This window comes from Triticum urartu, unplaced genomic scaffold (genome assembly GCF_003073215.2).
Source record: "Triticum urartu cultivar G1812 unplaced genomic scaffold, Tu2.1 TuUngrouped_contig_4873, whole genome shotgun sequence".
Classification (NCBI taxonomy): Eukaryota; Viridiplantae; Streptophyta; class Magnoliopsida; order Poales; family Poaceae; genus Triticum; species Triticum urartu.
This window is the reverse complement of record NW_024115498.1, coordinates 5880-16421: the sequence shown is the minus strand read 5'-3', so window position 1 is coordinate 16421 and position 10542 is coordinate 5880. Positions and strand designations below refer to the sequence as shown.

At 44.3% G+C, this 10542-nt stretch overlaps 1 protein-coding gene and 1 long non-coding RNA gene across 4 annotated transcripts; both read left to right on the top strand.

Annotated features, from left to right (window-relative positions):
* The first annotated feature begins 1163 nt into the window (after positions 1 to 1163).
* On the top strand, positions 1164 to 2987 carry LOC125528434 (UDP-glucosyltransferase UGT13248-like). The gene has a single exon (XM_048692916.1). It carries the CDS (start codon positions 1448 to 1450, stop codon positions 2840 to 2842), a length of 1395 nt encoding a protein of 464 aa, XP_048548873.1. The 5' UTR covers positions 1164 to 1447; the 3' UTR covers positions 2843 to 2987.
* Positions 2988 to 3398: 411 nt separating this feature from the next.
* Positions 3399 to 9969, top strand: LOC125528435. Of its 3 annotated transcripts, none has more exons than XR_007292392.1 (4): positions 3399 to 3620; positions 5470 to 5572; positions 5674 to 7392; positions 9249 to 9963. It is a non-coding gene; the product is annotated as an uncharacterized LOC125528435 (long non-coding RNA). The 3 variants fall into 3 exon arrangements; XR_007292391.1 differs by having other exon boundaries at positions 5674 to 6113; positions 9249 to 9936; XR_007292390.1 differs by having other exon boundaries at positions 5674 to 9969.
* Positions 9970 to 10542: the final 573 nt, after the last annotated feature.

Here is a 10542-nt window from a genome sequence, read left to right as displayed (position 1 = left end):
GGAGGGGGGATCAATGAATTGTTTTCTCCATTCATCAGTTCAAAAACCGGAGATAATGTTAAGATGGTTGTTGATGGAGGTGATGGCAATAGATCACCATTTATCTAATTATCTAACTTCAAAACACTAAATTCAGAATATTCAGAAGCAAAGATAATGTTGAGATGATTGGTGAGGGAGATGATGGCAATGTATAAACATTTACTTGTTAATTCAATTCCAAAACACTCAATTCAGAAAATGTTGCTTATCGTAAATGTCTGTTAACCAAATCCTCAACAATGGTCTATTCAATGTTGTGATCTAATAGCAACAACAAATAAAAGTTAAACCTCCCATATTTAGGTTGCTATGTGCAGACGAAGTGCACCTATTTAAGTTAGAAAATCCGTCAATTTAGGTAGAAGAAATAATACGCTAGAAATACTTCTAACACACACCGTGAACTCTAATCGTACTCGTTTTGCTTAATCCATCATGATTATTTTTCACATGAAGGATGAAGGAACTTACTAGAAACATTTAGTTTCATCTTTCTTAAAGTTGAATCATCCTTTCATCATGAACTAAAACTGACCGGCGAGTCCTGTGCTAATTGAATCCCGCATGCATGTTCGAGTTCTGCTTGTTCTTATCACAACGTAAATGCTTAGTTCAACCACCAAGAAGCATCATCATAAAATACAGTTTTCGAAGTAGACCTGTAGTGAAAAATGAACTATCAAACAAAGGAAAGCAAGTGGAACTGACTTCTACCAACATACTTATATATCTAGCAATCCTGTTTGTCTGAGTAATGGCCATGCTATTATTAATAATGGTATTATCTCTATCAACTGCCTCGTCATCACTTATCTGATAGTACTCTCTCCGTCTGGAAATACTTGTCATTAAAATGGATAAAAATAGATATATCTAGAACTAAAATATGTCTAGATACATCCCTTTTTATCCATTTTAAGGACAAGTATTTTCAGACGGAGCGAGTACAATATACCATCCGGCCTCACTCATTTTGGCTATTGTACCCTTTCTTTAGCCCAGCCACTGGCCTCTTTCTGGAAAAAGTTGAGGGAGTATAGAACAAATATACTGTTTACATCCATCATTCATATAAGTCTACTCAACAGAGAGCTCTGTTTAGTTTTTCATGATGCATGTCCTATCTATCGCCAATAATCGTGTGGCACCCCAGCTTATGGCGACACGACGCGTCACTTGAATTTCAGTCCTCCTTACGTCTGACGACGACGACGAAACCTCCATTTGCACCGTGCCGGGGCTTCCACGTTCATGGCCATGTCCGCAGCCCACGACGGTCACAGATAATGTATTTTAAGGTTACGGGTTGGGCGGTGTCAAGCCAATCTATAAATTTACTATGCACGGAGTACAACCGTAGAAGAACACACACTGAAACACTAGCTAACAAACACGAAGAGCGGCCATGGCAGAATCGGACCACAACATTCACGTGCTCCTCGTCTCGTACCCAGCCCAAGGCCACATCAATCCGCTCCTCCAGCTAGCGAAGCGGCTCGCCGGCCACCGGGGCATCCGCTGCACCCTCGCCGTGACCCGGTCCGTTCTCGGCAACTCCGGCGGACCATCTCAGGCCGGCGCTGTCCACATCGCCGCCTTCTCGGACGGGTGCGACCGGCAAGGCTACGACGAGGTCGGCGACGTGCAGACCTTCCTGGCACGCCTCGAGTCGGTCGGCTCGTCTACGCTGGACGAGCTCCTCCGCTCTGAGGCGGAGCAGGGCCGGCCGGTGCACGCGGTGGTGTACGACGCGTTCCTGCTCTGGGCGCCGCGCGTGGCACGGCGGCACGGTGCCAAGTGCGCGGCCTTCTTCACGCAGGCGTGCGCGGTGAACGTGGTTTACGCCCACGCGTGGGCGGGCCTTGTGAAACTCCCCGTCGATAAGGAGAACGCGCCGGCGAAGCTGCCAGGCCTGCCCACGCCGCTGTCGCCGGCCGACTTCCCTTCCTTCCTCACGGATCCGAGCAGCAGCCCCGCTTACCTGCACCTGCTGCTGCAGCAGTGCGAGGGGCTCGAGGTGGCAGACCACAGCCTCATCAACTCATTCGACGAGCTGCAGCCCGAGGAAGCCGAGTATTTGGCGTCCAGGTGGGGGGCCAAGGCGGTCGGCCCCAGCATCCCGTCGGCGTACCTCGACAGTCGCATGGCCGACGACACGTCCTACGGCTTCCACCTCCACACCCCGATGGCGGCGGAGAGCAAAGCCTGGCTGGACGACAGACCGGCGCGCTCCGTGGTGTACGTCTCCTTCGGCAGCCTCGCCACGCCCGACGCAACGCAGGTGGCCGAGGTCGCCGAGGGGCTGTACACCAGCGGCCACCCCTTCCTGTGGGTCGTCAGGGCGTCCGAGACCCGGAAGCTGCCCGAGGGCTTCGTCGACAAGGCCAAGTCCAAGGGGCGGGGGCTCTTCGTGACATGGAGCCCGCAGCTGGAGGTGCTCGCGCACCCGGCCGTCGGCTGCTTCGTCACGCACTGCGGGTGGAACTCCACGATAGAAGCCCTCAGCATCGGCGTGCCCATGGTCGCCGTGCCGCAGTGGTCGGACCAGCCCACCAACGCCAAATACGTCGAGGACGTCTGGCACGTGGGTGTGCGGGTGAAAGGGACGGTGACCAAGGAGGAGCTCGCGAGGTGCGTCAGAGAGGTCATGGACGATGCCAAGGGCTGCAGGACGAAGGCTGCAAGCTGGAGCCACATGGCGAAGAAGGCCATGAGTGAAGATGGCAGCTCGGACCGCAACATCGCCGACTTCCTTGCCAAACTTGGACTCGCAGCACATAATTACACATGTCATGAATAATCTAGCTACTAGCTAGTTTCCCTTGTCTCTAGTAGTATTTGTGTTTTCTTCTTTTTGTATGCCATATCATGCATTTTGTGCCTTTCTGCCTGGCTTGTTTGTGCTACACGATTCTTGGGAATTTAAGGTCATACTCCCTCCGTCCTTTAAAGAGTGTATGTTTGACCATATTTATACCACAATAGACAAACATTTATGCCATCAAATTAGTAGCATTAGATTCATGATAAAATATATTTTCATCATAGACCTATTTAGTTTCACAAATATTGATATTTTTTTCCACAAACTCGGTCAAACTTTGTGATAGTTTGACTCTCCAATAAAGTTGGAAGTACACTTTTTAAAGGACGGAGGGAGTATATGTTTCTTATTTTATGTTATTTCACATCTAGATGTGAAATAGCTATCTCACATCTAACTGCAGAGTTATTGGATCTCGTCCTATCTTTAAGATTCGCGCAAGTTGTTTTTCTGTCCCAGTCGTGCGTTTCGCTTGCGTCGCTCGTTATTTCGTCTGTGCGTGCGGCCTATCTATACAGGTTGTGTTGTTTTGCCTGTAGCGGGCCGTGTTGTTTGTTGGGCTGGGGGCTCTTTGTCGGAGAGCAGTTTTTGGAGAGGAGGGGGCGGCGTTCATTTTCCCCACTTTGTCTCCAGAAGCACTCACTTCGGCTGTTCCCCATTCCTCTTCTGTTGTTCCCCATTTTGCTCTTGGCAGTTGGTGCTCGAGGCGCAACGATTTCTGGAGAGGGAAAAGGAGAGGGAGACACTACCGATAGTGAGTTGCCCGTTCTTCTCCCTTGTTCCTCTTTTTTTTGTAGTGTCCAGGCGTTTTTGTGTTTCTTGCTCACTGATTTAGCAGCATCTATCTAGGGTTTGCTCCTCAATGTCCCCAAATGTGGGTAGGGTTCGTTTAGCACCATCCATCTTCTTTGTTTCTTGTTTGTTTGTCCATCGATTTAGGGTTCTTTGCCCCGTCCAATCTCCCGAAATGTGGGGTAGGGTTCATCACATGTTCCATCTATCTAGGGTGGGTTGGGGGATTTGTTCCTCAAATGTATCCATATATGGGAAGGGGGGGTTCGTAGTAGATGGTTACTGTGCAGAGAATACAATTTTTTTGTAGTTTTTGGGTGATTTTTTAGTGTTGGGGGTTTGAATGATGAACTATAGACAGTTTTTTATGTCCTGTTAAGATTTTTTGTACAGTAGTGATTTTTCTTCAGTTAAATTTGATGCTGAAATCTGTGAGAAACAATTGCATTTTTATTTTTCTGAAAGTGGCTTTGCTTGATGCTTTTGCACAGCGCACCATAGTTTCGACAGATGAGCATATTTGTCCTTTTTTCTGTTAGGTGATGCTGAAGGTAGTCTGTAAACATGAGTCATCCATATCTATTTGCATCAACGAAATCAGATATGCATTTTAATTGACTAGTTTTTTGTTGCATCGCATTATAATGTTTTGTTCGCTGCACAACGGCAGTTTTGATGTTTGAAGTAGCGAAATCCCAGCTGGGCTGCGTAGCTTGTGTGTTTAGATAATTCAGTGCAATGATAGGTTTTCTGTGTTTTTTCAGCACAAGTTGATCTTTTTTTTTGTTGCTAGATTCAGTAAAGGTTGGTGTTGTAGGTTCTTTTTGTGTTTTCAGTAGGTGACTAGTTTTTTATTGTACGATTTTTCGAGGGTTCTTTTTAAGTTTGTTTTGTTGGCTGTACGAATTGAGGGGTAAGATTAGGTTTTGATTTGTATGGCTGCTAGTTTTCATTTTCAGGCCCTTTTCATTCAATAGGGATAGGATGTGATATTGTTTTTCCAGTCCAATTGAGTGTACATCAGTTTCCAGATTTACTATAAAAATTCAGTTTTACATGTACTTCAGTATATTAAGTTCTTAGTCTTTTTTCAGTCCATTTTAAGTCTACTTTTTAGTTTGTCAATTTGTTTTCAGATCAGTGCATGAGTTTTGCACTTTCTAATCCTATTCGTTTTGCCAGCCTAGAGTCTGAACCAGTAGGTGTCAAATTCAATTAACAGCTTTGGGTTCAGTGTTAGGTGTTGTTTTCAGTTTTTATCAGTTCACAGTTCTGTCAGCTCACGTAGTTCTCCGTTAGGTCTCGTTCGGTTATCCGCTTCCAACCGTGGAAAAGAACCCGTAGAGATGTGCAAACTAAGGCATCCATCCTGCATGAGCGGCAATGGTGGGAACTCGGATGTGGGCGGCGTGGCGCAACTCCACATTTTTTATTGATTTTTTGTCGGCTAAGTGTTAGCTCATCAAGAAAATACATTCATAATGTCCTTCAGTTTTTGAGCATCAATGTTAGTATCAGTTCTTGCCTTTAGTCAAATTTCTTTTTTGAAAGCTACAAGGTTCTCCACCATCATTTTTTACTTACTTATTTTGTTGGGTGTTCCCTTTTGTCCATTGTCCGACCAAGACGGACGTGGATAAGTTTGCAAGAGTATGTGCCACTTTTTTTGTTTTTTTGTTCTGATTTCTCCCAGTTTTAGCAATACACGATGTTTGCTCTGTTCTAATGCCATGGAGAAGGCATTTTTTCAGATTTGGGGTTTATTGTTCACTCTCTGTTTTGATTTATTTTTTTGATTTTTCTTTTTTCAGCTCCGCAACCAGGATGTTGTGCCCAGTTTGCTTCGCTCATTGTGGAATGGACAATGGCACAAGCTTCGGCATGTTTTTCGTGGATGTGAATGAAAGCTTCGCGGTAATGTCTGCTGCCATATCTTTTTTTGCTTTTTTCATGTTCCCGGTGTGTTTTTGTAATCTATTTGTAGTTGTTTATTTACACAAGTTCTTTTTTCTCAGCTCCTGCCATGCTCTGTGACAGAGAGGTTCCCCAAGCACTTTGTTGGTGGTTTTCTGAACTTCCGAGCTCATGGCCACCGATACGTTGTTAATGTGTACACTGGGTACAACAACACCAAACGTATCAGCAGCAAGGACTTGAGGAAGTTCATGATGGACTTTAATCTGGGCCATGGGAAGCTTGTTGTGTTTGTCATCACTAGGCGTATTGCAAACGCATATGTCTGCTCCTTTTGGCGCTGGTTTATTTGTTGGAGGTGGAGCTGAAGCAGCACATCATGAGGAAGAGCAAGGAGGTGGTGATGAAGAGCAAGCACATGAAGGTGATGTTGGACAGGTGGATGAGGAGGGGAACAACGGACGGGATCTGGGAGAAGCCCCTGTAGGCATCATATACAGCAGGGATGTCAATTTGGTTGTGGAGGAGGCAAATCGTCTTGGTATGATCATCGCCATTGATGAGGCGCACATTGGTTCACGTTTTGTTCATCGACTTGCAAGTGGACCTTCAACTTGAAACTGTGTCTTTCTTTCTTTTGATGCCATTTGCAAGTGGACCCTCGACTTGCAACTGGGTCTTATGTTTTTTCATGCCACTTGCAAGCGGACCCTCGACTTGCAGCTGGGTCTTCTATGTTTTATGCCACTGGCAAGTGGACAATCGACTTTCAATTGGGTCTTTTTTTCATGCCACTTGCAAGTGGACCCTCGACTTGCAACTGGGTCTTCTATTTTTTTCATGCCACTTGCAAGTGGACCCTCGACTTGCAACTGGGGTCTTCTGTGTTTGATGTCACTTGCAAGCGGATCCTCGACTTGCAACTAGGTCTTCTAGCTTTTCATGCCACTTGCAAGCGGACCCTCGACTTGCAACCGGGGTTTTGTTTGTTTGATGCCACTTGCAAGTCGACCCTCGACACGCAACCGTGTCTTTTTTTATGCCACTTGCAAGTCAACCCTTGACTTGCAACTCATTCTTTTTTGTTTTCTGTGCCACTTTGCAAGTCGATGCCTCGACTTGTAATTGGGTCTTCTATTTTTTCATGCCATTTTTGCAAGTGGATCCTCGACCTGCAACTGCGTATTTCTTTGTTTTTGATGCCACTTGCAAGTGGATCCTCGACTTGCAACTGGGTCTTCTTTTTTTCATGTCACTTGCAAGTGGACCCTCGACTTGCAATTGGGTCTTCTATTTTTTTTATGCCACTTGCAAGTGGACCCTCGACTTGCAACTGGGTCTTCTATTTTTTTTCATATCACTGTCATGTTAAGATTTTTCTCTTATCTCTCTTCATCTGAGTATGATCATGCCATTTTTCGAGTTTCAAGTGGGCCCTCGACTTGCAACTTGGTCTTCTATTTTCATGCCAAGTGCAAGTGGACCCTGGACTTGCAACCGGATCTTTTTTTAATTTTTCATGCAACTTGTAAGTGGACCCTCGACCTGCAACTACCACTTGCAAGTGGACCTTCAACTTGAAACTTTTTCTTTCTTTTTTTTGATGCCACTTGCAAGTGGACCTTCAACTTGAAAATGTGTCTTTCTTTTTTTATGCCACTTGCAAGTGGACCCTAGACTTGCAACCGGGTCTTATATTCTTTCATGCCAGTTGCAAGTGGACCCTCGACTTGCAACTAGGTCTTCTGTGTTTGATGCCCCTGTAGGCATCATATACAGAAGGGATGTCAATTTGGTTGTGGAGGAGGCAAATCGTCTTGGTATGATCATCGCCATTGATGAGGCGCACATTGGTTCACGTTTTGTTCATCGACTTGCAAGTGGACCTTCAACTTGAAACTGTGTCTTTTTTCGTTTGATGCCATTTGCATGTGGACCCTCGACTTGCAACTGGGTCTTATTTTTTTTCATGCCACTTGCAAGCGGACCCTCGACTTGCAACTGGGTCTTCTGTGTTTAATGCCACTTGCAAGTGGACAGTCGACTTGCAACTGGGTCTTTTTTTTCATGCCACTTGCAAGTGGACCCTCAACTTGCAACTGGGGTCTTCTGTGTTTGATGTCACTTGCAAGCAGACCCTCGACTTGCAACTAGGTCCTCTAGTTTTTCATGCCACTTGCAAGCGGACCCTCGACTTGCAACTGGGGTTTTGTTTGTTTGATGCCACTTGTAAGTCGACCCTCGACCCGCAACTGCGTCTTTCTTTTTTTGATGCCACTTGCAAATCGACCCTTGACTTGCAATTGGTTATTTTTTGTTTTTTTGTGCCACTTTGCAAGTCGACCCCTCGACTTGTAATTGGGTCTTCTATTTTTTTCATGCCATTTTTGCAAGTAGACCCTCGGCTTGCAACTGTGTCTTTCTTTTTTTGATGCCACTTGCAAGCGGACCCTCGACTTGCAACTGGGTCTTCTGTGTTTGATGCCACTTGTAAGTGGACAATCGACTTGCAACTGGGTCTTTTTTCATGCCACTTGTAAGTGGACCCTCGACTTGCAACTGGGTCTTCTATTTTTGTCATGACACTTACAAGTGGACCCTTGACTTGCAACTGGGGTCTTCTGTGTTTGATGTCACTTGCAAGCGGACCCTCGACTTGCAACCGGGTTTTGTTTGTTTGATGCCTCTTGCAAGTCAGCCCTGGACCCGCAACTGTGTCTTTCTTTTTTGATGCCACTTGCAAGTCGACCCTTGACTGCAACTGGTTCTTTTTTGTTTTTTGTGCCCCTTCGCAAGTCGACCCCTCAACTTGTAATTGAGTCTTCTGTCTTTTTCATGCCATTTTTGTAAGTGGACCCTTGACCCGCCACTGTGTCTTTTTTATGCCACTTGCAAGTAGACCCTCGACTTGCAACTGGGTCTTTTTTTTCATGCCACTTGCAAGTGGATCCTCGACTTGCAACCCGGTATTCTATTTTTTGATGCCACTTGCAAGTGGACCCTCGACTTGCAACTAGGTCTTCTATTTTTTTTATATCACTGTCCCGTTAAGATTTTTCTCTTATCTCTCTTCATCTATGTATGATCATGCCATTTTTCGAGTTTCAAGTCGACAATCCACTTGCAACTGGATCTTCTGTTTTCATGCCAAGTGCAAGTGGACCCTCGACTTGCAACCTGGTCTTTTTTTTCTCTGAAAGTACTTTTGAAAGCCCTTTTTCCCTCTAAAATAACTATAACAAGTTCCTTCTTTTTAGCTTTACAAAGTTCTTTCAGAATACTGTACGTACTCTTATAATTTTTTTCAGTTATCGCACATTTGTAAGCACAACATATATGAAACAAAGATATCTGGCAATGGAAATGACAGTATTTTATGAAGTTTTATTACAGATCAGATTTCCTTTTAGGAGGGTAGACCATTTTTTTCTCCTGATGAAAGATTACACACATATGCTTACTTTGTGTTCTATGATGGTACAACATATACAACACCTGAGCAAGATCCGTTCTACTTTTTTTGTAGAGCAAACACAACCCCTGTCTCTTCTCTTTTGTGTTTGTACATGTCTTCTGCTTTTCATAGTCTTTGCTTACCAACCCAGCAAAGATTTCTGAACTTAATTTTCATCTGACGCGAGAACAACTGTTGAACTGTTTTGTGTGCTTTTTCCAGAGACCAGGAGAAGCATATGTTCTTGGTACAAAAAAAGAAGGATAATTGTTGACACGGGATCTTTGCTAACCACAGCAATTGCCTAAGGATCTACCACCGGGGGGAAGGATATTCAAGGTAATCTTGACACATAGGACATACAAGGAAGAGGACAGAACGAACTCACCCTGTTAAGAGTGCCCAATGCCCGCCATGATATTTTCTCCTCCACCCTTTTCTTCTTCCTCCGGTCAGCTTTCCCAATTTTGACTCTGTTCTTCTCAATCTTGTTCTTGCTTGGGTTCTTACACTTTTTTGCTGAGCCATCCAAGCTGTTTTTTTTCTACAAGGCCCAGATCTGGTTACAAGTATTAATGTACTTTATTTGTGGTTGAAAGTGATAATTGCACACAAATAAATAGAACGATTCAAATTGTAAAGAATAGTAAAAAGGTTTGATCGAGATTGTGATTATGAGGAAGAAAGGATCGAAATCCATAACTTAACAACCCTACCCTATGGTAGGACCCTAGTCACTGTCTTGGCCCATGCCTCCACAACCTCCCGACATTGCTGACCTGAGGCGCTTGGCAAACCAATGGTGCATGGTTGGCATCGTGTGGTGAAAAGCATATGTACATCAGAAGCACACATAACAAAAATAAGAAATAATTTAATATCTCACGACATAAAATTATACTCCCTCCATCCCAAAATAAGCCACTCAATTTTGTACTAACTTTGAGTTAGTACAACGGAGGGAGTAGGATATATCTGGCAAATTTGAGAAGTGTGACTGTAGTGCAACACTTACCTCAGAAGCATATATTGGATATATAGAAAGCATGGAAGCTCTATAGCAAACAAGTGATGCTATCATGACACATGCGAGACGTAGTGGAAGCATAGAAATTTCAAATCATATATTAGGAACTTGGCACTCAAAATGTAAGTGTAGAGATTCATGATCAACAAACCGTACAAAAAGAAGAGATGAAGTACACTATCTTTAAGAGGACATGAATGAATCAAAGGCTAAATGTTTATGTAACAATGGTGTGGTCAGATCATGAGCTGCATAAATGAAAGTAAACCAACTACCACGAAAAACATACATAACACTATATGGGAGCATGACATGTTTGTAACAAGGAAAAGTAATTGAGAATTAGGTAGCAGGAAGTTTTCAACAGAAATCATAGAAGCACTTGAAGTGTGATTTGGAAGCTACATTTGCAAGAAGCATGAAAATATGCTATATAAATGTGAGGCATCTTAAAGGAAAGCATAACTCATTGAAAACTGAAGCTACGTA

Coding starts and splice junctions, on each gene's coding strand:
- LOC125528434 (XM_048692916.1), top strand. CDS start 1,448: ATGGCAGAATCGGACCACAACATTCACGTGCTCCTCGTCTCGTACCCA.